General features: G+C 35.7%; 3 protein-coding genes across 4 annotated transcripts in view; all 3 read left to right on the top strand.

Annotated features, from left to right (window-relative positions):
- Positions 1-27,393, top strand: part of LOC125253453 (urokinase plasminogen activator surface receptor-like) — a 551,125-nt gene that overhangs the window by 39,984 nt on the left and 483,748 nt on the right. The window lies entirely within an intron of this gene.
- LOC125253449 (urokinase plasminogen activator surface receptor-like) lies at positions 1,686-3,385 on the top strand. Of its 2 annotated transcripts, XR_007181446.1 has the most exons (6): positions 1,686-1,773; positions 1,851-1,970; positions 2,200-2,328; positions 2,595-2,705; positions 2,845-3,119; positions 3,202-3,385. XR_007181446.1 is itself a non-coding variant. In XM_048167408.1 (5 exons), exons 1-5 carry the CDS (start codon positions 1,725-1,727, stop codon positions 3,033-3,035), a joined length of 600 nt encoding a protein of 199 aa, XP_048023365.1. In that variant the 5' UTR covers positions 1,686-1,724; the 3' UTR covers positions 3,036-3,385. The 2 variants fall into 2 exon arrangements, 1 of the variants encoding a protein (XP_048023365.1); XM_048167408.1 differs by having other exon boundaries at positions 2,845-3,385.
- LOC125253455 (ly6/PLAUR domain-containing protein 2-like) lies at positions 20,801-22,027 on the top strand. Its single transcript, XM_048167418.1, has 4 exons — positions 20,801-20,959; positions 21,038-21,157; positions 21,474-21,599; positions 21,863-22,027. The coding sequence occupies exons 1-4, from the start codon at positions 20,908-20,910 to the stop codon at positions 21,928-21,930; spliced, it is 366 nt and encodes a 121-aa protein (XP_048023375.1). The 5' UTR covers positions 20,801-20,907; the 3' UTR covers positions 21,931-22,027.

The raw sequence follows: 27,393 nt of genomic DNA, 5'->3' as shown, positions 1-27,393 counted from the left end.
TATATAAGCCTTCAGTTCTCTTCTGTTCACCGTCTTGTGTTAAAGTTAGGTGGATTGTGTGGATCTGTATTTGTTAAAGTCTTGTTTATCGTCATTCTGCGTCAAGCATCATCTTTTAGACCATCACGCTAACTATGCAACCCATGACACATACAGGCTATTTTGTATCTGTAATTTATTGCACAAATAAATCTGCAGTCTTTGTTTAAAAAATATATACATTCCATCTGATATTTACACCAAAAACTTACCCATTTTTCTCTTTTGGAAGCGCATTGCAGACTGGTAAGATAACCTGAATGCTAAAAAATATTTACATTTACAACATTTAACATACGCTCTCTATAGAGACTTACAAGAAAGATCATGTTTGTTTTTCCACTTGTTGATTTCTAAAGAACTGCAAAGCGTTACACACGAACCCACATTGCACACACTCACACACACCCACAAACATTTACAAGTTTGTGTTTGCTTTAACAAAAGTTGAGAATGTCAGTTTAAACACTGAATGTTCTCTTGAGTTTGGAAGCTTTCTCTTCTGAATGAATACGTAAAAGAGTTTAGTTTTTCAATTGGCTCTATAGTGTGTATGACTGACTAATATTCAGGGCACAGTATCGGGCTAAAGACATTCAGTGATCAGACGGTTTTTTCTCTTGAAAAACAAGTAACCATAAAAAAAAGGAACAACCACAACACTTCCCTTACATCTGTTTGTGGCCAAAAAATCACGTGCAATAACTAAAGGATCCTCAAGGACATTTGAATTAGCATGTAATACATTTTTTTTTTCCAATTTTGAATACAGATTTATGTTGTTGATTAGCACATACAAAAAGCAAAGTTTTATTAAAGAGAAACAAAAAGAAACATTTCCTGCTGAAAACACAGGATATTTTCACTGATATACATATACAGGAGATGTTATAAAGTATTGAAGAGCTTATGATGAAAAAATCACTGCTTGCTTAGGTGGTTATTTTCAATAGGTCTGTACTGTAATATTGTTATATCAAAAGATTAGGAGCGCACTCCAGACCCCTATTTTATTTTTATTTTTTTTGTCCCACTCCCACACTGTGTAGGTGTAACACAATAACTTTACATACAGCTGAACATAGGCAACCTAAATCTATGTGTAAACCGAAGTATGTGAGATTTTCTTTCATATGCAAAACACAAGAATATATTTTAAAGAATGTTTGCATGGACTTCTATTGTTTTTAGATCAGGTTAATGATATTTCCTATTGCCTAACCCAGCCCTACCCCTAAACCTACCCATCACAGAAACATGTGCAGAACACTAGACTTAAATAAAAACATGTTTTGGTTGATTTATAAGCTTCATAAACACACTTGGCCCTCAGAAATATAGCCAAGCCTGTACACAAAAACACACTCATTTTTCAGAAAATCTACTTTTGTGTTCCACAGAAGAAAGAAATTCATACAGGTTTTGAATGACATGAGGGTGAATAAAAGATTTTTTTGGGTCAACTATCACTTTTAGAAGGTTGGTTTAAGATGACGTACAGTATATTCTTTCTTAGTTTCCTTATTAAACCATCATTTATCATTAGCAAGTAAATTATGAAAGCTGAAGTTTCTGTTTCAAGAAATATCTACTGTTAAACTTTCTCATGAAGATCCTCCCCTTTTGAGAATCTATAAAATGAGCACTGAAAGAGGTGCAGTATTTCATTCTCCTCCTGATCAAAGATGGATCTGCAAATCTCAGTTTTTCTTCTCTTCATTCTTTTCACTGCAGGTACAAAGACAAATAATGTTTGTGATGTTACATGATAACAGATCACTGATGCATCTCTCTCTGTTTTATTACTAAAGGACACTCTCTTCGCTGTTATGAGTGCAAAGTTGTGATGGCTTCTTGTGCAGAACAAACGCTAAAAACATGTCCCAGTGGATCTTCTCATTGTGTGACATCAATAGCAGAGGTACAAGTTGGTAAGTCCAATATGATTGATATTTACTGTTTTGAATGAATTTACAATTTCAGTCACAGAACATTCTATTCTGATATTTAATTTGTTTTCTCTCAGATTGTTATGATTTTGTATTTTAAAAAATAGCTTGAAATTGAAAAAAAAATTCTTTTTGCCATATTTATAAATACATTTTCCATCAAAATAATGTGCAGTGTAATTGGTCTTTCCTGTATCATTCATGTTTTTAGGTGACACTAGAGCAGAAGCGACGATTAAAGATTGTGATCCTGCCTGTCAAAGATTGTCCGCGAACTTTGGCGTTTTAAAGACAACTGCTACCTGCTGTGACACGGACGAGTGTAACCTCCTAGATGCAGGTATTGTACTGACCATGAGCAACTGACTATCTTCTTTAAAGTCAACACTCATTTTACTTCCAGAGGACATTCAATCAGGAAATAAATTGCAGGGTGTGGCTTTCTGTTGTGAACTGATTGAATGGAGCAGCTAAAGGAGTGTTTTTTTGACAGAAAATAAAATTTAAAAAAAAATAATAATATATATATATATATATATATATATATATATATATATATATATATATATATATATATATATATATACTTGTTTTCCCTCTGTATAGATCCCAGCAGTAAGGTCCCCAATGGAAACAAGTGTTACTCCTGTGATGGGAAGAGCTGCTCAAATATAGTGACCTGTTTAGGGACTGAAGACCGCTGTGTTAAAGCAACAGGTGAGAAACTGGAAAAGGTAGAAGAAGATTAATGTCATGATCTTTTAAACTCTCTTAGGTTTAATCATTTGACACAGATCACATATACCAATGTCCAGCTTAGACTGAATCAACCTTTTTTTTCCTTTCTTTTCATCAGCGACTATTGGAGGCCAGGCAATTGCTGTTAAAGGCTGTGTGTCTAAATCACTTTGTAATGACACAACATCAGTTGATGATGTTCAGGACATCTCATGTTGTGAGGGGAACCTGTGTAACGGTGCTCAGAGCGTCTCCCAGAGCTTCCTGTTCCTCTGCTGTTCTCTGCTCTCCTACTTCCTGCTGCACTGAATCCAGCAGCTCTTCATCCTACAATCAGACACAAGCTATATATTCAGAACAGTGTATTTTCTCTTAACTATCCTTACTTATTCAATTGATGAAAAATCTCTCAATATATTTTAGTTTATTTATTTATTTGAAAAGGGACCATGTATAATTTTTTTTTTTAACATAAATGTTTCCATTTCATGCATTGTAAAGGATTTAGCTAATTTTCATCCGCAGTCATCCAGCAAGTCATTGCTTACATAAATAATAAAATCACAAACAGTTCCAAAAAACATACGTACACACACACACACACACACACATCCTACTGTATCAGGGGCAAAAATAAATAAATAAAACAAATAAAAAAATATTAAGGAGTCAATTAAACTGCAACCATGTCAATGTTTACAGAGTTGGGTAGATTTAAACTTTAATTTAAAAATACCAATAGATGTACATCCTTTTACAGTATATCCTAAAGAAAGCCAAACCATTTAAAATTTTATATACCATACACAAATGTTAAAAAAATCTAAAATGGTCAAAACCCAAAAATGTATGTTTCTCTAAGATCCTACAATGATGATAGTGATTTGTTTTTTATCTAAAATTTTTAAAGTAGGCTATGTTTATATTGGGATTTAAGGATTTAATCAGTTTCACCAGCTTGGCCCAACATGACAAACAGTATAAGAAAGGATCGTAGCGTGTTTGGCTTTTAGGCTAAGTCTTTCATCCTCGATACGATCCTTTCTTATACTGTTTGTCATGTTGGGTCAAGCTGGTGAAAGTGATTAAATCCTTAAATCCCAATATAAACATAGTTTACATAGCTTTCTTCAAAAAGCTTACGCCGAATGTCCTACACCTTCCCTATTCAACTTACGGAAAAAAATGAAACTGGTCCCGCGTTTTTTCCGTAGAATAGGGAAGGCGACATATAGCATAAGCTTTTTGAAGAATACGGAAAGCAGAAGCACGTACAAGGCGATCATTTGTGTTTATAAAGCATATACAGTTGTATTTTTTTAGAAAATGACAGATCGTTTTTCTAGATAAGACCCTTATTCCTCCTCTGGTATCGTTTAAAGCCCTTTGAAGCTGCACTGCAGATGCGCTGCAGATGAAGACACTGAATTTAGCTACTCTTAGCTCTCAAATAACTTTATTCTGCAGACCTTTATAACAGAGCCAATTTCTCTTCCAGAATTAATGCTGAATCCCTATTTTTCACCAGCTTCCATAAATTCTCATTGAACATGGTGAATTATTTTTTTGCTTGATTTTTTTCTGAACTCTAACAGTAAATTTATCTCTTACAAAATGAATCCTATGAAAAATGTCCTTATGACACAATCACCAGCTGGTGTGCCCAGGATAAACACCAGAGGGCACCAAAAAGTCATAGGACAGGAAATTGTTATTTTTAAAGCAATGTAAAAAAAAAAAAAAAAAAAAAAATCTAAACATGATGTTACTTTGCTGCAACTTGGTTTTAATTAATAATATGTTAATTTAAAAATATTCACATTATCTGGAAACTGTGTAAACAACAAATGGAAATGGAACAAGTGGACTAAAAGACTTTCTTGTTTCAGATGAGCTCTCATGGCACTATATGCATCCACTCACACATGCACAAATCCATCCACAAATACTGTATATGAAGAGCTCCTACAAACGCATCAAAAGCACAGTTATGCATGTTTCTTTGTAAACTGTATTGTAACAATATGACCTTACAAGGACTTCCAAGAAGCATCATATTCTTTTCCTACTAAGTGATACTCGCACAACCACAGACACACATTGTACTCAAACACACACACACACAGACCACATTCATATGTCTGATGTGACGCAAGTAACACAGCTCTTTTATGGTCATTTGTATAAACATTTTTTTTCTATTAAATATAACAGCCTTTTCATCCAAAATGTAAAACCAGAAAAAGTTTACATTATTTTCAAACAGAATTAAAGTCTTCCTATGGACTGGCATGTACAGGCACAACAGGGCTAAAGTTCCTTAAAGGTTAAAAGCCTTTTGTATTTTTCCCCATAAAACACTAAACTGCAACAAAAACCTCCACAACACTTCCTTATACACCTATTTGTCACTATATGCACTAAAAATAGTCCACAAAGTCACTGCTTGCAGGTTTATGCAGCTACTAAGAATCTCTGAAATGACATATTGAGACAAATGACTCTGAGTTCTAAGTTCTGCTTTAAAGGGTTAGTTCACCCAAAAATGAAAATTCTGTCATTTATTACTCACCCTCATGCCGCTCCACACCCGTAAGACCTTCGTTGATCTTTGGAACACAAATTAAGATATTTTAGTTGAAATCCGATGGCTCAGTGAGGCCTGCATAGCCAGCAATGACATTTCCTCTCTCAAGATCCATAAAAGTACTAAAAACACTATCTAAATCAGTTTATGTGAGTACAGTGGTTCAATATTAATATTATAAAGTGACGAGAATATTTTTGGTGCGCCAAAAAAACCAAAATAACGACTTATTTAGTGATGGCCGATTTCAAAACACTGCTGCAGGAAGCTTCAGATCATAAATGAATCAATGTATCGAATCATGATTCGGATTGTGCGTCAAACTGCCAATGGCTGAAATCACGTGACTTTGGCGCTCTGAACAGCAGATTCGATACGCTGATTCATTTATGATCCGAAGCTTCCTGAAGCAGTGTTTTGAAATCGGCCATCACTAAATAAGTCATTATTTTGTTTTTTTGGCACACCAAAATATTCTCGTCGCTTATAATATTAATATTGAACCACTGAACGAACATGATCTGATTTAGATGTGTTTTTAGTACCTTTATGGATCATGAGAGAGGAAATGTCATTGCTCCCTATGGAGGCCTCACAGAGCCATCAGACTCCTAAAATATCTTAATTTGTGTTCCAAAGATCAACGAAGGTCTTACGGGTGTGGAACGGCATGAGGGTGAGTAATAAATGACAGAATTTTCATTTTTGGGTGAACTAACCCTTTATGTTTTGTTCAAGGTGATCATTTCAATAATTTTTTCAGTAAGTTCTGAATAGGTAAAAGGATAGTATTTGTAATAAAATTCCCCTTGTGTAAAGAGCTACAGATGCCCTGATGTCAAAGCTGAAGACCAATGACACCCAAAACACCATAATTTGGCAGAAGCTGAAGATTTATGCTTATATAATCAATACACTGCACTGAATGCAAAATACAGCAGATCTTATTAAATGGTAAAAAATCATTAAATGTGGAAATTATTCACTTTCCTCTTAAAGGGATAGTTCACCCAAAAATGAAAATTATCCCATGATTTACGCACCCTCAAGCCATACTAGGTGTATGTGACTAACTTCTTTCAGACGAACACAATCGGAGTTATATTAAAAAATATCCTGGTTCACCCAAGCTTTATAACGGTAGTGAGTGGGGCTCGAGATTTTGAAGCCCAAAAAAAAAAAAAAAGTGCACCCATCCATCATTTAAGTAATCCACATGGCTCCAGGGGGTTAATAAATGACATATACTTATAAGAAAAATGTCCAAATTTAAAACTTCATAAACTGGCTTGTGGCAACACCCAAGTCTACTATTGGCGGAAGAGTGACCTCTGACCTGACGCATGACATGTTGATGAACACAGAAAGACGTTACTTACTCTTGTAAAAAATGTAATAAATCGAAATAAATATATTAAACTTGTCAGTTGCAAATGGACTCCATTCCAATCCTGCACAACATCATCTCAACACATAACCTGATATATCATCACAGAATGTGTACTGAGAAATCAGTGTATTTATTGAGCCCAATCGAATTTTAAAAATACAATGATCTGAGAGTGAGTTGAGTTTTACTGACCCCCGAGTTCAATTCGTAATGACACCTGCTGAGGTTTTGAAGATCCAAAAAAGTGGTGATATTATAAAAATAGTAAAAGGAGCAACAAACCATAGCATGAATATGTTTCTTGAGTTTTGTACTTATTTTTGAAGCAATGTTAAAAAAAAAAAAAAAAAAAAAAAAAAACACCTATGAGACTTTGATGTGACTTGGTTTTAATATGTTATAAAGTGCATTTTGTTCCATGTCACTGACCCAAAAACTGTGACCTATTTGTAAATGGAAAATTAATGTTCTAAAGAAAAAAACAAACAAACCACAGAAGGGACTTCGCCTCCTCTTTTCACAAGAATAATGTGCATCCTCTCAACTCTACACAACTCTGATCTGCAAACACTACATGAAGAGCTCCTAGTGCATGCATTAAATACACAACTATATGCTATTTGTAAACTTAAACAATACAACCAATCCATAAATACACACTCTCATGATCATAATTGTCTTGTCTATTTTTTTAAAGTCTTTGTTTTCATTGTTACTGTTTGCTTTAGTTCAGCTCAATCATTAGTTGTCAGGGTCTGCATCTGAAAACTTAAAAATGCTGCCTTTGGAGGATGCATTCCAAAAGGCACGTCCGAATCCAATGTTAGCTTCACTTCCTGTCTCCTGAGATAACTTCATCAATCTGTTGCTGCCTTTGATATCCCACAATCCTATGAGCTAAAAAATAAAGATGGTGTCTGAAAGTTATGGTTGGTGGTCAGTTTGTGTGTAAATGTGTCCAAGCTTTGGTGAGAACCAAACAAATATTTTATTACTACAGTAGTAATTTCGCGCTAGAAAATGACATCAAAAGTGGGAAATGTTGCTCAAAAATGTACATTTACACACAAACTGATCAGCAAGCTTTCGGACGCCATCTTTATTTTTCTAGCTCAACTGTCACAGAATGGAAAGTGGGATATCAAAGGCAGCAAAGGATACATCTATGCTGCCTTCAAAAATCAATCAGAGGAAGGTATCTCAGGAAACAGGAAGTGAAGCTAACATTGCATTTGGACGTGCCTTGATGCCTTCCTACCTTGAAATGTGTCCTCCAAGACAGCATTTTCCAGTTTTCAGACGCAGCCCAAGTTGATTTTGGATGTAGCCATAGACATTAATTAGCATCACACCTGTTTCCTTTTCAGTTGATTACCTGCTTCTGTGTATATAAGCCTTCAGCTCCCTTCTGTTCATTGTCTCATGTTAGAGTCCCCCATTTCATCCCTTAAAACTCATCTTTGATCACCAAAATTACTAAAAAATTTTCCTATGAAAATAATTTCTTCATGCCTTAAAATAGCTTGAATGTAACTCTACACTCTTGCTTTATTTAGTATACGTGGGCACATATGCAAATTAGTCTCCGCCTCCACTCAATCACACCAGCTCAGAGATCCACTCGGTCAACTTTACTGTAGTAAACGCTACACAATGGCAAGCGGAAATATTGGTTTAATAAAAAAAACACCGCAACACTTCCTTTACATATGTTTTTCACTATGCAAAATCACATGAAATGACAAATGGATGCTTGAGGTCATTTGATCTACTGTAATAAATATTTTAAATTTTGTATGCATATTTATGTTGCTGATTATTACATATTAAAACATATTTTCTTAAAAACACTACTGTTAGGCAGAAGAGGAAGATTTAAATGAGAATTACAGGTGATCTTATAAAATATTTAAAGGGTTAGTTCAACCAAAAATGAGAATTCTGCTTACCATAACTGATGTGCGAGTTGAATATTTTTATGCAAATAAAAGTCTAAATTCAATCTGTTCATCATATAAAGCATTAGTGTGTCTTTGGACTAAAATGCTCAATTCATAAGGAATTCATTTTTACAATCTCTTTATGAACTTTTTGAAGTGTCAAATTGCTAGTTGCATAGTTGTCAATGGAGGGACAGAAGACGCTCAGATTTTATTAAAATTTTCTTCATTTTTGTTCCGAAAATGAATGAAAGTCATAAAGATTTAGAACGACAAAGGGTGAGTAAATGATGACAGAATTTAAGTTTTTGGTTGAACTAACCCTTTAAGAGCTTATGATTAAATAAACAGAAAATTCACTGCTTGCTTAGGTGATTAATGCCTCCATTGCACTATGACTGTATATGATTAGATTTGATTAGAAATGATTAGTCTGTGTGATAAATCCTACCTCTTATTTTCATGGACATTCACCAATCATATAAAATTATCAAAATTATGCCATTAATGGGAGGGCTAAATAAAAAGTAAGAAGCTTAGAATATCAGCGCGCTTTATGAAATGTCAAAATCAAACTTGAAATGGCCTAAAAAACATGATGACTGGGTTTTTTTTAGTGAGGAATCAGCTTGGTGAAATTAAAGGTAGGGTAGGCAATTTCGGAGAGGCTAGCAATAGCAAGCTAGCATTGAAGGCATAAGATCCCACCCTCCGTTCAGAGCACGCTCCAAAGCCATGCCTCCTTCAAAACATATGAATAGACACAGCCAGAGCAGAGTCTGCAAAGTGTCTTGAAAGCTTTAACTTATCTCAAAGCACATTACATTACAATAGTAATGAACGTAAACAACTTACAAAGCTCTTAATTGTACCACCTGACAGCTGCTGATTCTTTTGATTGATAGTTTTGACATAGAAACACATAAATCTGAGTCTGAGGACTTGAAAAGCTCTGGGTAGAACGTCACGGGTTGCCATCTTGTGGTTACAACGTGGTGTGAATGCAGCATAAGCTCATTGTTTTAGTTCAGGAGGAACTGTAAAACGTGCCTGCTGTTCGTTTGTGAAGATATATGTACATGTTTTAACATTTAGACTACTTCTGTTATTGATAGCTATCAGGATGTGAAGAGAGTTTCAACCAGTATAACAAAAAGTGTTTAAAAAAATTGCCTACCCTACTTTTTTTGTGTCTGTGACCAATGTTTACCGAGCTTGATGACTGATGAAAATACAAACCCGATTCCAAAAAAGTTGGGACACTGTACAAATTGTGAATAAAAACAGAATGCAATGATGTGTTTCCTTCAAGTTTCAAATTTCAATATTTTATTCAGAATACAACATAGATGACATATCAAATGTTTAAACTGAGAAAATGTATCATTTTAAGGGAAAAATAAGTTGATTTTAAATTTCATGGCATCAACACATCTCAAAAAAGTTGGGACAAGGCCATGTTTACCACTGTGTGGCATCCCCTCTTCTTTTTATAACAGTCTGCAAACGTCTGGGGACTGAGGAGACAAGTTGCTCAAGTTTAGAAATAGGAATGTTGTCCCATTCTTGTCTAATACAGGCTTCTAGTTGCTCAACTGTCTTAGGTCTTCTTTGTCGCATCTTCCTCTTTATGATGCACCAGGATCCAGTACCCTGGATTCTTCTTCTACGCAGCCATGATGTTGTAATTGATGCAGTATGTGGTCTGGCATTGTAATGTTGGAAAATGCAAGGTCTTCCCTGAAAGAGACGACGTCTGGATGGGAGCATATGTTGTTCTAGAACTTGGATATACCTTTCAGCATTGATGGTGCCTTTCCAGATGTGTAAGCTGCCCATGCCACACGCACTCATGCAACCCCATACCATCAGAGATGCAGGCTTCTGAACTGAGCGCTGATAACAACTTGGGTTGTCCTTGTCCTCTTTAGTCCGGTTGACATGACGTCCCAGTTTTCCAAAAAGAACTTCAAATTTTGATTCGTCTGACCACAGAACAGTTTTCCACTTTGCCACAGTCCATTTTAAATGAGCCTTGGCCCAGAGAAAACACCTGCGCTTCTGGATCATGTTTAGATATGGCTTCTTTTTTGACCTATAGAGTTTTAGCCGGCAACGGCGAATGGCACGGTGGATTGTGTTCACCGACAATGTTTTCTGGAAGTATTCCTGAGCCCATGTTGTGATTTCCATTACAGTAGCATTCCTGTATGTGATGCAGTGCCGTATAAGGGCCCGAAGATCACGGGCATCCAGTATGGTTTTCCGGCCTTGACCCTTACGCACAGAGATTGTTCCAGATTCTCTGAATCTTTGGATGATATTTTGCACTGAAGATGATGATAACTTCAAACTCTTTGCAGATTTCTCTGAGAAACTCCTTTCTGATATTGCTCAACTATTTTTCGCCACAGCATTGGGGGAATTGGTGATCCTTTGCCCATCTTGACTTCTGAGAGACACTGCCACTCTGAGAGGCTCTTTTTATACCCAATCATGTTGCCAATTGACCAAATAAGTTGCAAATTGGTCCTCCAGCTGTTCCTTATATGTACATTTAACTTTTCCGGCCTCTTATTGCTACCTGTCCCAACTTTTTTGGAACTTGTAGCTCTCATGAAATCCAAAATGAGCCAATATTTGGCATGACATTTCAAAATGTCTCACTTTCAACATTTGATATGTTATCTATGTTCCATTGTGAATAAAATATAAGTTTATGGGATTTGTAAATTATTGCATTCCTTTTTTATTCATAATTTGTACAGTGTCCCAACTTTTTTGGAATCGGGTTTGTAAGTTGACTATTAAAAAGAACAGCTGAACATCAGTTCACAAAAAACTATATTGTTTAATAGGGCCGGGACAATAAATCGTTGAATCGCGAATTGAGAAATGATTCTGGATTGATTCTGAGATTTTCCAAATGCATCATGATTCTCTCTGGAATTGATTCTGAGCTTAGTTTTTAACAGCAGATGGCGCTGCATGCTTCAGAAACAGCCGTACTCTGCTTGCTTCCAATTCCTATACACACACCACTTAAACTGTCAATAATATAATCACTTATAAAGTTCAAAAAGGTTGAAGCAAATTACACGGGTGTTTACAGTGGGCTGTTTACATTAATCTAAGTACTTAGCCAAATGCATGAGTGCTCTTCTTCATGAGCATTTGAGCGTGCGGTTAAAAATTAGCTTAGCACGTGCTAAAATCTAAGCTCAGAATCAATTCAATAAAGAATCGCGATGCATTCGGAAAATCTCAGAATCGATCCACCCCACACAGCAAAAGGACTCCGTGGCGGATCCACCACGGAGGTATCGCGCAGAGGTGGAAAGTCCACGGCTCAGAAAGTGAAAGTCCTGCCATATTTTTTTTTTCCACCCGCTGAAGCGCTGTTAAAGTTAATGAGATAAATAAGTGATTAATTGAGTGATGATTGAGCATTATTGAAGACACCTGATGATAACAAGCAGAATCACCAAAGGAGAAAATCACAATTTTTAAGATACCATCGTGGAGATGAGGGTTTGCTTTAGTTGGGCTCTTGTCTTGACCCTTCACTTTTTAATATTAAGTTTTGTTTTGGGCTGTTTTAACTGAGTTATAACAGCCAGACAAGCAGAAAGAAAAAGATGATCAGGTTTCGTTGGTTATGTTTTCACATGCTTATTACTTGGTCTGAATCACTGAACTCATTTGGAGATTTATCTCTGAGTTAGATTCACATTATTGATTACAGCAGCACTGTGATTCATTGTACAGCACAAGATCCAGTTTTTTTTTTTTCAAAATAATTCAAAGGTTTCATCAAAAGTTGTTCTTAGAAAAAAAAAGAGGCTCTCATGTAGACACACAGATATCAAGAATCAGCCTGTGAATCTCAACAGTGGTGACCATCAAAAAGCATGTTGCAGTGCATTCTGGGAGCAACCAATCAAAATTCATCCATGGCTCCCATCATGCATTGCTGCATGAATAAATTATGAGCTGAATTGTCTTAGTAATTTCCTTTATTCTCATATTTTATTTTGTTCTGTTTATGCGACTTTTTAGTAGCTTGTTTTCTAATGTTCAGAGTTGATCTGTTGATCAGAATATGTTGCTTGTCACCGTCGTTGAGATTCACAGGCTGATTCTTGATGTCTGTGTGTGCCTAATAAAACAAATTTTTTTTTTTTTTTTTTTTTTTTTTGAAGAGAACAACTTTTAAGAAATCCCTCAGATTATATTGATAAAGCTGATCTCCTGCTGTAGAATCTCAGTGCTGCTGTAATCAATAATGTAAATCTAACTCAGAGATTGGGCTCTAAATGAGTTCAGTGATTCAGACCAAATAATGATCATGTGAAAACAACCAACGTTACCTGATCATTTTTTTTTCTCTCTGCTTGTCTGGCTGTTATAACTCAGTTACAGCAGTCCAAACAAATTCTAATAGTAAAAAGTGAAGGGTCAAGAGTCCAACTAAAACAAACCATGACCTCTGTGATGATGTCTTAAAAATTGTGATTTTATCCTTTGGCGATTCTGCTTGTTATCATCAGGTGTCTTCAATAATGCTCAATCATCACTCAATTAATCACTTATTTACCTCATTAACTTTAACAGCGCTTCAGCGGGTGGAAAAAAAAATATGGCAGGACTTTTACTTTCTGACCCCTGGACTTTCCACCTCTGCCACGAACGGACCCGTATCGGAGTCCACTTGCGCGCAGTGACGGATCTGTAACGGAGGCGGACCGCGGACCCCGTCTTGGCTCCGCGCTGCATCCGCTCCGCATCCGCGATTAAAACCTTACCTCCGCGGCGGGTCCGTGTGGGACCCGCAAATTGATACACCCGTTACAGTAAAGGCGCGTGCGCGTCCGCGGATCCGACATGGGTCCGCTCAGGATCCGCTGATTGACAGTAGAATTTATGGCGCCGCCCGGATGCGGACCTGATCCTCTGAGCAGCGCCAAAACGGATGTGACAGTCACGCGGATTTGGCGACTTGAATGCGGATCCGCCTAGGAGTCCCCTGCTGTGTGGGACAGAATGATTTATTGTCCCAGTCCTATTGTTTAAATGTATTTATTATTTTGGAATAAATAAAAACACTAACTTGCTGAGATTTATTCTTGGTTTTAATAAATAAAACAAAATAGAACCATATTTGGTTTCTCTTTTTTAATGTAATGATTATTTATCCAGGAAAACGTGACAACGTTAAGTCTAACTGGTACATGAAACCTAAAAAAAAAAAAAAAAAAAAAAAAAAAAATTAAAAAAATAAACCATTTCAAAAACTTTCCTCCTCATTTCAGAAAACCACACACCACTGGTTTTACTATATGACTGTTAAATGTACAGACAAAATCCACCACAACAGGTGTTTTTAGCTAGTTGCAACAATACAGGATATTGAAGTGAAAAGAGAATGGAAACTAATCTTGACCTGATTTCTCTGTAACTTCCCATCTTCACCACCCAGTGAACCTGATTTCACCAAGTAGAACATGTTCCTGCATCACCATCCCTGTTGACCCTGGAACATCATTTGAATTAAAAAAAATAAATAAATAAACAAAATCAGATTTGATGGATAGGTCTACAGTTAATATCAAATTTAGGCTTACAGCAAGGGTTAGGGTTCTTATTCACCTCTCACTTCAGTCTGAACTAACTGTAGGTTAGTTTTATATATATACATACATACATACATATATATATATATATATATATATATATATATATATATATATATATATACAGTATATATATATGGGTTGTATCTTAAACTGAAGTCTTAACTGTCTGGTTTGAAGGTTTGTGCAGTATAAACATGCAGTTAAATCTCTATACCTTACTGAAATAAAGCAACCTTGACCTATATCAATTTCCTGTTTTTTGGAGGTTAGCACAATAGTGGGGTCTATAGTTGGTCGATCAGAAAAGCAATGCTGTTCATTATCCAAAAGATCTAAAACATAAATTAATTTGATGTTACTGGTTAAGAACTTTGACAGTTTGTGTATAGTTCACCCAAAATCATTGAAAATCTTAATTTTCTATCATTTCTGATTAATGATTAACAGGTTGGCTTAAGAAGAACTATGTTTACAAATAGAAAGAATGATATATTTATTAAAATTCACTTTGTCATTAAGTATGCAAGCTTAAATTCCTATTTTATAAAGTATCTACTTTCATTTTATTCTTGATAAACTGTCATTTTCTCATGAAGATCCTCCCCTTCAGACAAGCTATAAAATGGACACTGAAACAGACACATTATTTCATTCTCCTCCTGATCGAAGATGGATCTGCAAATCTCAGTTTTTCTTCTCTTCAATCTTTTCACTGCAGGTACAAATAGCTTTTTATAATTTTTATTAGGCAAACATACAGATCATTGGATGTCTCACTTTCTCTCTGTCTCTTTTTTTTATTACTAAAGGACACTCTCTCTACTGTTATGAGTGCCTGACGGAGAATTGTAAAGAAAATCTCGTGAAATGTCCAATTAATGCTACTCGGTGCGAGAGTTCAACTGTGGTGACACAAGTTGGTAAGTCCAATATGATGGATTGTTATTATGAACAGATGGAGATAATTTATTGGTGCTGCAACAGTGGAAATGTAACTTACCACTAGACCAACTTATTTACCTGCCGAAATTCACAAATGCAATCACAGAATATTCTATATAGATATCTGATATTAAATTTGTTTTCTCTCAGATTGTTACAATAATTTTTTATTTTTTTTTGAAATTAGAAAAATGCAAAATTTTTGCAATAAAAACCTTTTTTTTACTTTCACTGCTTCGTTCTACTTTCAACTTATAAGTACCTTTTTAATCTAAATATTGTGCAGCTGATCTGCTCTTTCCTGTATCATTCATGTTTTTTCAGGGTTCTTTAGTTCCACAGTGAAGGTTAAAGGTTGTGCTGTTGCTTGTCAAAGCGGATCCATGAACCTTGGTGTGGTAAAGACGTCTACTTCCTGCTGTGGCTCTTACTTTTGCAATGTCAAAGATGCTCCAGGTATTGTACTTTACTAAGTACAAATGACTATCTTCTTTAAAGTGAACACACTTCCATATGATATTTAATCAGGAAATAAAGTGTGGGGTGGGACTTGATTTTTTCTTCAAGAATTGGAGCTGCTAAAGGAGTGTTGTTTCATTAGAAGTTATATTTGTAGAGGAAATAAAATAAAAGAACACTTCTTTCCTGCTAGATCCCAGAGCTAACATCCCCAATGGAAACACATGTTACTATTGCGATAAGAAGAGCTGCTCAAACATCATGAGATGTTCAGGGACTGAAGATCGCTGCATTTCAGACAGAGGTGAGAATCTGCAAAAGGAAGAAGATTAAAGTCATAATTGTGCCCCTCCATCATTAATGGGTGTTATTTTTAAACTTTACATTTCACATATATGGTCAACAAACTCCCTTTGCTTTCTTTCCTTTCATCAGGAACTTTTGGAGGCCAGTCAATGATTGTAAAAGGCTGTGTCTCTAAATCCATCTGTGATGCCGCAGCATCTGCTAACGCTCAGGGCGTTTCATGTTGTGAGGGGAACCTGTGTAACGGTGATAAGAGCTTCACTCAGAGCTACATCCAGAGCGTCACCCAGAGCTACACCTTTAACGGTGCTTAGAGTGACACAGAGCTTGATGTACAACAGTGTCACCCAGAGCTTCCTGTTCTCTGCTCTCCTACTTCCTGCTGCACCGAATCCAGCAGCTCTTCTGATTCTACAATGAGACACGCTGTACTGAATATAGAGCTTGTATTTCTTTGTACTATCCTTACCTGAAATAATCACAGAAATAAATCATTCTACTACAAAAAAAAATTGAGTTTGAGATTTCACTTATTACAGAGCTGGAAAACCTCTGGGGAAAACTTTATGATATAAAAGTACTGAAGTACTTTAGTAAGACTGAAATGTTGTGTTGGATTTTTGTTGCTGCTTGTGTCTGTATCATGGGGTTATAATACTTAAGCATTCATAAAGGCTAGTAAAATGAGAGAGGAAGGCCATGCATTTAATGTTATCCACCAGAGGGAGGCAAAGAAAGAATCAGGCAGCAGAGAAGGCAGGTGGCAATTGCCTTCATGTGACTTGAGATGTATGGTTTATTTAAACTGCAACGGTCAAACACAAATTGAAATTATTATAACAGATGTGAAGATGGAGGTGAAGGTGGCACATTGTTCACTTTGAGTGTAGATCCATTATCTGTGACATGAGACTACAGTCATTTTCCCATTGGTACATAATAATTTGATAGGAATATAATTTAATACAAACCTTAATTTCATTGAGGAAGTTCCACTCAGGAAGTTTTCTCTCACAAAAAAAAAAAAAAAAAACACAAAATGACAAATGCAACACGTTTTAACCAGTTTGGCACAGACTACCCAACACTGGGTTACATTGACTCAGCAGGGTAGTAATATTAAAAATAAGAACACAATAAAATGACCCAACAAGCTGAATCCAGCATTTGGGTTAAAGGTGCCATAGAACGTTTTTTTTAAAGATGTAATATAAGTCTAAGGTGTCCCCTGATTGTGCCTGTGAAGTTTCAGCTCAAAATACCCCATAGATTTTTTTTTTTAACTGCCTATTTTGGGGCATTATTAAATATGCGCCGATTCAGGCTGCGGCCCCTTTAAATTCTCGTGCTCCCCGCCCCCGGAGCTCGCGCTTGCCTTAAACAGCATAAACAAAGTTCACACAGCTAATGTAACCCTCAAATGGATCTTTACAAAATGTTCATCATGCAACATGTCTAATCGCATAAGTATTGTATTTATTTGGATGTTTACATTTGATTCTGAATGAGTTTGAGGCTATGCTCTGTGGCTAATGGCTAATGCTACAATGAAGTTGTGTTTATGCATTATACAGACTGCAAGTCTTTAAAAAATGAAAATAATGACAGTCTTGTCTCCTTGAATACAGTAAGAAACGATGGTAACTTTAACCACATTTAACAGTACATTAGCAACATGCTAACGAAACATTTAGAAAGACAATTTACAAATATCACTAAAAATATCATGATATCATGGATTATGTCAGTTATTATTGCTCCATCTGCCATTTTTCGCTGTTGTTCTTGCTTGCTTACCTAGTCTGATGATTCAGCTGTGCACATCCAGACGTTAATGCCCTTGTGTAATGCCTTTCATAATGTTGGGAACATGGGCTGGCATATGCAAATATTGGGACGTACACATTAATGATCCTGACTGTTATACGTAACAGTCGGTGTTATGTTGAGATTCGCCTGTTCTTCGGAGGTCTTTTAAACAAATGAGATTTATATAAGTAAATATATATATATTTAACTATGCCAAGGTAAATTCAATTTTTAATTCTAGGGCACCTTTAAAAAAAATAATCCAATAAAGGTTTTGGAGCAGTTATATCAGTGTGCAGACATCCCATTTATTTTTTTATTTTTATTTATTTATTTATTTATTTTTGCCAACATTTGCCCTTTTGTTGTCCTGCACCTAAATCCTTTTGTGGGATGTACACACCTTTTTTGTATTTAAAATAACTATAATCATTTTTTAGAGTGTAGTAAGAGGTTGACTAGCTGGTTTAGGTGTGTTTAAATGGGACTGGAGCTGAACTGTACAGGACAGTGGCCCCCCAAGAGCTGGATCTGTTATCCAGACCGGACTATTGTAATGCTCTCTCAGCAGGCCTTCTACTGTCAAGCCTCTGCAAATGATCCAGAATGCGGCAGCAAGAGTGGTCTTTAACGAGCAGAAGAAAGTGCATGTCACACCTCAGTTTGCATTGACTGCCAATAGGCGCTCGCATCAAAGTCAAAGCTCTGAAGACAATCATCGGCTCTAAACTCACTAGTTCAGACTTATGTGCTTAGGTGCCCTCCAGAAGCTTGCTATTGCGGACTCTTAGGAAGCCTGCAAGTGTTTAGGGTGCCATTTGGGGCAGGGTCCTTGAGTCATTCATTCAATCATTTGTTTTTGAATGGCTGATTCATTCAGGAGTGAAGTAAATGGTTCTGTTTATGAATGGTCCAATGAATCATTGGTTCACCCGATTCGTTCGTTCAAAACACGGATTCAGAAATGAAATGCTGTGTGTCGCTCGGAGATGATCAGTTCTGCTTTATCTTTATGCTATATTTTCGTAGGCAAAACTGAGGCAAAACAGACAATATTAAGTCTAAAATAACACAATAATTACTTCTTATATATAGAACTGTTGTATAAAATCAGTATCGCGTTTCAGGACAGAAAAACAGCACTCATGTGATAAAGCTTATCATATGATGTAAAAATGAGACAAACTCAAACAGGGGCATTTTTGAATTTTAGGGACATTCTAACAGCATTTGACAGGCTTCATCACGCAGTGAGTTTTTGATGAAATGTCAGATGGCCTATGTAGAGGGTTGAGGCTAGTCTGTTAAATGAGTTAAAGGATTAAGCGAAGCGATGCGTTTGTGTAAAAAAAATCCACTGAAGTAAAATACTAGCTTTCACCAGACAGCCTTCCATATTCAAATTCCGAAAAAAAAAAAAAAAAAAAAAAAACGGAACTGGATCAGTTAAGCCTTTTCCGTAAGTTGAATAGGGAAGGCTGGAAGAGTTTTACACTTTCTTCATAAGTTGAATACAGAAGGTGATCTGGTGGAAGATATTTTACTTCATAACTTGTTAAATACGGATTTTTTTTTTTTTTTTTTTTAACACAAACACATTGCTTCACTTCAGAAGGCCTTTATTAACCCCTGGAGCCGTGTGAAGTATGTTTATGATGGATGGATGTGGATAGATGCACTTTCTTCAGCTCATACTCATCACTGGCATTGTAAAGCTTGGACGTGTCAGGATATTTATTAATATATCTCCATTTGTGTTCATCAGAAAGAAGAAAGTCATATAAACCTAGGATGGCTCGAGGGTGAGTAAAGCTTGAGCTAATTTTCATTTGAAAGTGAACTTTAATAATTTTAACATCCTTAATTTTTACTGTAATTAAATAATCTAATTAATGCGAAAATTGGCAGCTCTTATATATAAATAGCAACATTTTACTGTCAATACACTTTACCGTTTTCTTCAGCACAACGGTAACCACAAAAACCAACACAAGAGAAACTCTTTTAAATGCCAAAAAACAACAGCACCGGCATTAAAAAAAAAAAAAAAAACTACTAAAGACACGCAGTGAAAAATTAGCACTGAAAAGGCGTGGACAGGGTTATTTTTGCAGCTGACCTTATGTATATGCATTTGTACAAGTTTCTTTTTCAGACACAAAATTTATGGAAGGAGAGCATTAAATGAATCATCCAACATTATTTAACTTTTGCACTCACCAATTTACTAGTATTTACACCGCCAAAAAAGCATGATTGCATAGGTCATCATGGAAATGATCCGGCTGCGTCTGTGTTCAATGTGCGCACTGTCAGTAAATCATTCGCAGAACTTTCCACTCCCATCTGCGCTTTTATAGTATTCTCACGTGAAGGCGACGTTCTCATGACCTTGTGCAACGTTCCCTAAAAGTTCTCTAAAGGTGACAAAAATGCGGAACCTTTACAGAACATTCGGGACGTTCCTAAAGCGTCCTCTTTTGGTAATGAAAGTGCTGCAGTTCAAGGTTCCTTATATGACTTTAGGGGGACGTTCCATTTTGGTTATTTTATGGTCACATAAGAACGTTACAAAGAGGACATTTGGGATGTTAAAAGAACGTTCCCTCACAGTCCTCTGTTGGTCATTTAATAACGTTCCCGGTATAAGTTTAGGGGGACGTTCTATTTTGGTTATTTTATGGTCGTGCGAGAACGTTACAAAGACATTTGGGAAGTTAACAGAACGTCCTATAGTAATAGTCCCCTAAACATTCCCAGAACATCCTGAAGGTCCTCCAAATAACGTCCCCCAACTCTTAAAAGATCTACACATTGTGACCGTCTCTGAACGTTCTAGGAACGTTGCCAGGCAACGCCCTTAACCCTTTAACAAGCACATTGCAACAAGTCAGAAAAACATAGCAAGCAGCCAAAATCAACTTTGTCTTTCTTGAGGAACTTTCATTTAAAATCATTAACCTACAATCATTAGGTTGTGGGTGTTTGTGGGTGTCAAGTTTGCGTAGAACTTCACAGTGCGGTCATCATTAAACCCACCCCTTTCTGAAGAGGATAAAAGGAATAGAAACATTGTTACATTGAAACATTGATTTCATTCTGTTCCTGACACATGATGGATCTGCGAATCTCTGTCGTTCTTCTTTTCATCTTTCTCACTGGAGGTACAAAAAACAGCAAGTATTGCATGTATTATTAGGCACATATAGAGCGCTAACTCAATCTCTCTCTCTGTCTTTAAGGATATTCTCTCAAGTGTTACAAGTGCACGTCTGATTCGTCCGGTTCCTGTAATGCAACAGAGGAGACATGTTCAGCTGGATCTTCTAAATGTCTTAGCACAACAGTGGAAAAGCTTGTTTGTAAGTCCAGTATAATGTGGAAATCTGCCGTAATAGTTTACTGAAAGTGATCGTCGTAGAAGTACGTATATGTTAATCTCATTGCATAATTGCAATTATTTAATGAGGTTAAATTACCTGAACTGTTCTGTTGGTTTTAAATGGCAAATGCTTTTCTTGTGTGTTGCATAATATGTTTTGTTTTGCTGGTGTGGTCAAAGACAAAGTTGTATTGCATGTGATGAGATTAACATATAGTATTGTCTTTTGTAAGAGGATTGTGTTTTCAGGAATTGTTTCTTTACCCTGTTATATAGGAGGTTTGTCCTTTTTGCAGGTTCCAATATGGAGTACAACACAACTAAAGGGTGTGCAAAAGAATGTGAACCTCAGAACAAAACGCTTCCAAGTGGAGCAAGAATGTTTATGCACTGCTGTGACTCTGAACTCTGCAATGCAGCAGGTATTCGCCTTTATTTGACTGTTAATTTACATGTATTCATCTAGCAGTTGCCTTTTTCCATAACCACTATTATAATAATTCAAACAAAAGTGATTGTTGTAAAGCTAGAAAAGTGTGGAAAGAAGAAGCTTGTGAATTAGTCAAGTGCTTTCAGAGAGTTTTTGATAAGTTTTTATAAAAGTGTGATGAAACTGATCAGCAGTTGGGATGCAATTTTTTAATAATTTCTATTTGTAGACTAATTTCCTTTTTGTCTTGATTAGATGGAGTGTTTAAGGGAAGCTTCCTCCTGCTCTTGTCTCCTCTGCTCTTCTACTTCCTGTTTCAGTGATTCGAGTTGCTCTTCATATTCTACAGCGAAGATCAGCGCAAAAACTGAATATGAGACACGTTCTGTAGTATTGCTTCACTGAATAAAGTTTGATTGTTGATGAGCTGTTCTTTGGTGTCATGATTTGGAACTCAAAAATATGCATTCTAATAAACAAATATTATAAACAAATCATCATTATGAGCATCCAAATAATGAAAAGACTCAAAACACAAACATTTATTACTTCGTAAGAGTATGTGAAATGTGTTTTTCAGTTGGAAACTCACTTATCCACAAATCTGAAAATGTGCTTTTGGTTGTTAAGGTTAACAAGGTTTAACAACCACAGACACACACTTCACACACATCTCACATACAGACCAAACATAACCTGACGGATATAAGGGGAAAATGTGTCCTGAGAAATAACACATGTGACACATTCACTGCAAAAAATGCAGTTCTTACTTAGAATTTTTGTCTCGTTTCCAGTCCAAATATCTAAAAATTCTTAGATCAAGAAACATTTTCATGACAAGTAAAAATTATTTTCTTGTTTTTAGGAAAAATAAGTCAAAATGAAGTGAGTTTTTCCTTAAAACAAGCAAAATAATCTGCCAGTGGGGTAAGCAAAACAATCTTAATCCAAACTGAAAACAAGATTATATAGCTTATTTTTGGTTTGATATAAGATTATTTTGCTTACCCCACTTCTTTATTTTGCTTCTTGATTTAAGAACTTTAAGATATTTTGACTAGAAACAAGACAAAATCTCTAAATAAGAACAGCATTTTTTGCAGTGTTGACATGTACAGATAAAGTTCAAGAAGGCGCCAACATCTCAAATGCCTCCCGAGTCCACTCATTTCGACTCGAAATGAGCTAAAATACTGATGTGAATGTTCAATTCTGATCAGTACAATTAAAGTTGCAACTTTGTGCCTGAGATCATCATAACACCTGCAGTATTTACTAAGGATCTGATGAATAATGGTCCAAAAAGAAATTACAAGACAAAAAATCTGAAGAAATGGTAACACTAATATGGTTCCAGTAGTTCTGTTTTAAAGGTCCCGTTTTTCGTGGTTTTTTGAAGCTTTGATTGTGTTTATAGTGTGCAATATAACATGTGTTCATGTTTCGCGTGTAAAAAAAACACAGTATTTTTCACATAATTTACTTATCTGTATACCGCTGTTTCCACTGTCACAAAAACGGGCTGATGACTTCCTTGTTCTATGAAGTCCCTCCTTCAGAAATACGTAACGAGTTCTGATTGTGCCAGCGGTTCCTGTGTTGTGATTCGACAGCAGCTTAGCGGAAAGGTCCCGGAAAGGTCACGCCTCTTACCATAACGTGGAGATGCACGCGCTCAGTGTTATTGTAAACATGTCTTTAATTTTACCCTATCAATTTGAGCCGGAATCAGACCCGGTGATTGGACTGCGGGATGAAAATAACAGCGTTTCGACGACATGGCGACAAACACACTCTACAAACGCAACTCTTGTGTATTCCTGTGGGCGGAGGTTAGTCAAAAAACTGTTTTAGTGACGTCATTAAAGAAGGAAGTAGAGGGATGTAGTCCAAACTGGCCGTTCGATGTAGGCGACTTCTGTTAAATAAAATATCTCGCTTGGCATTGAACTTTGAGCTTTAAAATTTTACAGATTTTATTTATACTCTAACAACAACATTACACACTAACTAAAGTTTGAAACATGGGATCACGAAGAACGGGACCTTTAAGGCGAGACACTGCAGGTGAACTGGGTAAAAAAATTAACTAATAGTTATCACCATACTTCCCCAGTGGATTGATTACAATATGAACATGTTATGTTTAAATATGCAAACAAGGCATTATCTACTTAAAAATGTGCTAATTTGCACAAATTTCTAGAATAAAAACCTGAACATTGGATTAAGTTAGTTTCCGAATTCTTGTTTCATTTTTTTTTTTCTTTTTTGACATTTTAGAGTCAAAGGTTTTTACAGAGAGGATTTTGGGTATCTCTTTTCATCACTCCATAATTCAGAAAATACTGTAAACACTCAGAAAAAAATTGATATTGTTGAAATAAATTGTATATAATCAGACAAATTATATATGAACAAATCCCTCAGTAAAAACCTTCAGAATATATGTAAGTAATAAATGTGTATGTAAGTGCTTCTGAAGTGGAGATATATGGCTCAGCATAGGAGAAAAAACTCATTTTGAGAAAACGGCCTTGTATTGTAATTGAAATCTATAGACACAAATAGATAAAATACCAAAAAGTAAATGTTTAAAAGTGTATTTTGGATATTTTCTTACCACTAGTCTGAAAAAAAAAGCCAAAAAGCCCAAAATCTCAAAACTGAAAAAAGTATGTCTCGCCTTAAAACTAACATTAACAAGCATTTGTTACAGTAGTTATTAATGTTTAACTGTTCATTGTTAATTCATGTTATCTCAGGTCGTTAAAGGTCATTAACAGATATGTTTGATTTTAATAATGTTGAAATTAACATGAGATTAATAAATGCTTTAGAAGTATTTTTCATTGTAAATGCATGTTATCTAACTTCAATGGTGCTTGAATCTTTGCTTGCACCTTTTAGAATTTTCTATATTTTTGCTTAAATATGACCCAAAACATTATCAGATGTCCTGAGAAGTCATAAAAGTAGACCCAATCAAACAAATGAGACAAAAACGTGCATCCTCACACATGAATCTGATCCACAAACGTATGAAATGTACAAATATATATGCTTCTTTGTGAGAACATGACAAGAAATTGTTTACTATATTTAACATATGCAGAAGAGACTTACAAGAAATCATGTTTGTATGTTTTTCCCATACTCAGTGATACCCACACATCCACAGACACTTATTTTACGCATTTCACTCACATTCATCCACATTTACATCTGCACTGACACGCACACACACACACACACATACACACATTTACATTTTAATTAGTACAATTTAAACATACAAATTAGTACGAGTGAGGTTGTATGGATTCGAACGAATTAGCCACCTTGTAAAATACGTACAAATTGCTGTGAGATCGGGTTAGAATTTCAGTACACACACACACACACACACACACACACACACACACAAAAACAAACCACACACACTGATCCTTATCTTCTGTTATTTTGAGCTCTTGTGTCTGGGAAAGTTTAACAGTAAAGCTTAAAAGTTGTTCTCTGAAATATAGATTGACTAACATATATGGATAAAGGCCTTGAAGGATTCAAGGCTTTTTGATTTTTGAACACTATGGGCCAGATTTACTAAAGAGTTGCAAACAAGCAGAGCCGATGATAATCAGATGTGTGTGAATAATCAGGCGCAGAGTGGTTATAATTATTTGAATATTATTATTTGAATGTTAAATAATGCCGCAAATAACAATAAACTTACTAAAGGAGGCTGTACTGTACCAACAGGGGACTAAATGCCACTAGGTGGAACAAACTGTAATTTGCTATTCAGTCTGTTCAAAATAAATGAAAAGAAACCTAGCTTTGTGGATTTATTGCTTTTTCTGGTAACACTTTAATTTAGGGTCCAATTCCCACTATTAAAGGCAGGGTAGGTAAGAAATTTTGTTCCAAATTTGTTTAAACTTTCTATATATATACATGCATAATTAAAATGTAAGAACTCTGATAAAAAGAGTATAAAAATCGATTGACTCTAGACCGTTTAATCTGTATTAAACACAGCTCATTATTTCCATCCGGGACGAAACATAGGATTGGCTTAGGCGGCTGTCACTCTCTCGCAACCATGGCAACCACCCTTTTGCCACACATGACCTGCCCACTTGCGCGCGCACGTTTGATTTGGGGAATCCAAGAGGCATGGATCCTAGGAATACCAAAACAATGGCAGAGAAACAGCAAGCTAAATTCACAGTACCGGCCTATGCAGTTAGTGAAGGCAAACCAGGCAAAAAAGGAAGACAGTAACAGTACAAGAAAAGGCAATGAACAAAAAGTCTTTGGATAAACAAAGAAATAAAACGCGAGTTAATATCGGCGTGGCTTTCCAGCGATGGCGAGAACTGAGGGAACTCAAGGGGCTGAAAAGTGACTCCTTGATGGCTTTATTTCTGCTGGACAGGTAAATCTTTCTTTTTGTATTTTGATCATACATATTTTTTTGTTTATTTTTTCATGAAGCATGTGTCATTAGCACACGTAGCTGCGTAATATAGCTAACATAACATTACTCAGCGAGCCGTAGTAGAGACGATAAATAATGATAGCTATAGTGTTGAATTGTGCATAATTTTACCATGTTCACCTGTAAGTTCCCTTACGAAAAACTAGTATACGTCAAGTTCATTTGATCAAGTATACTAAAGTAATGTTCAAGTATAATATCAATGTACTAGTAGTAAACTTGTAAGTGTACTATTTTAATACCGCTTGGGACTAAATTGGCCCAATTGAAGTATACGTTTAAGTGTACTATAAGTGTAACAGTAGTAAACTTTAACTAGTTCACATTTGTACTGCATCTGTACTAAAAGTGAACTTATACTAGTATACTAGTAGTTTACTATTTTAATACTAGTAGTAGCTACATTTTTAGTATCCGAAAGTACACTTTGAAATATACTCTCAGTAAACTGCTAGTTTAGTGCAAGTATACTTTTAAGTTTTCTTTAAGTGAACATGACATCACACTTATAGTTTACTTTTTATATATTATTTTTGCACTTTAAGCATACTTCTATGTTCCTACACAGCAAAAACTGCAGTGTTAAATTAACTCTCCAGGGAGTACAGGTGAGACCATACTCCAGAGTGTTAAAGTTAATGAGATAATTAAGTGATTAATTGAGTGATGATTGACCATTATTGAAGACACCTGATGATAACAAGCAGAATCACCAAAGGAGAAAATCACAATTTTTAAGCCACCATCGTGGAGATGAGGGTTTGTTTTAGTTGGGCTCTTGACCCTTGACTTTTTAAAATAAAATTTTGTTTGGGCTGTTTTATCAGAGTTATAACATCCAGACAAACAAGTGGAAAAAATGGTCAGGTGATGTTGGTTATGTTTTTGCATAATCATTATTTGGTCTGAATATCTGAACTCATTTAGAGCCCAATCTCTGAGTTAGATTTACGTTATTGATTACAGCAGCACAAGATCTGCTTTATCAACATAATCTGAAGGATTTCACAAACAGTTGTTCTGAGCAAAAAAAAAAAAAAAAAAATATATATATATATATATATATATTTCTCTTAGGCACACACAGACATCAAGAATCAGCCTGTGAATCTCAAGGACGGTGACAAGCAACATATTCTGATCAACAGATCAACTCTGACCATTAGAAAACAAGCTACTAAAAAGTCACATAAATGGAGCAAAATAAAATATGAGAATAAAGAAAATTACTAAGACAATTCAGCTCATAATTTATTCATGCAGCAATGCATGATGGGAGCCA

The sequence above is a fragment of the Megalobrama amblycephala genome, linkage group LG18, assembly GCF_018812025.1.
Source record: "Megalobrama amblycephala isolate DHTTF-2021 linkage group LG18, ASM1881202v1, whole genome shotgun sequence".
Classification (NCBI taxonomy): Eukaryota; Metazoa; Chordata; class Actinopteri; order Cypriniformes; family Xenocyprididae; genus Megalobrama; species Megalobrama amblycephala.
The sequence above is the reverse complement of the archived record's forward strand: the minus strand, read 5'-3'. Positions and strand labels throughout refer to the sequence as shown.

Excerpts from the sequence above, each read along its gene's own strand:
- LOC125253449 (XM_048167408.1), top strand. The coding sequence starts at position 1,725 with ATGGATCTGCAAATCTCAGTTTTTCTTCTCTTCATTCTTTTCACTGCA. Across the intron at positions 1,774-1,850 it reads CTTCATTCTTTTCACTGCAG|GACACTCTCTTCGCTGTTAT; the intron begins GTACAAAGACAA and ends TTATTACTAAAG. Across the intron at positions 1,971-2,199 it reads AATAGCAGAGGTACAAGTTG|GTGACACTAGAGCAGAAGCG; the intron begins GTAAGTCCAATA and ends TCATGTTTTTAG.
- LOC125253455 (XM_048167418.1), top strand. The coding sequence starts at position 20,908 with ATGATGGATCTGCGAATCTCTGTCGTTCTTCTTTTCATCTTTCTCACT. Across the intron at positions 20,960-21,037 it reads TTTCATCTTTCTCACTGGAG|GATATTCTCTCAAGTGTTAC; the intron begins GTACAAAAAACA and ends TCTGTCTTTAAG. Across the intron at positions 21,158-21,473 it reads AACAGTGGAAAAGCTTGTTT|GTTCCAATATGGAGTACAAC; the intron begins GTAAGTCCAGTA and ends TCCTTTTTGCAG.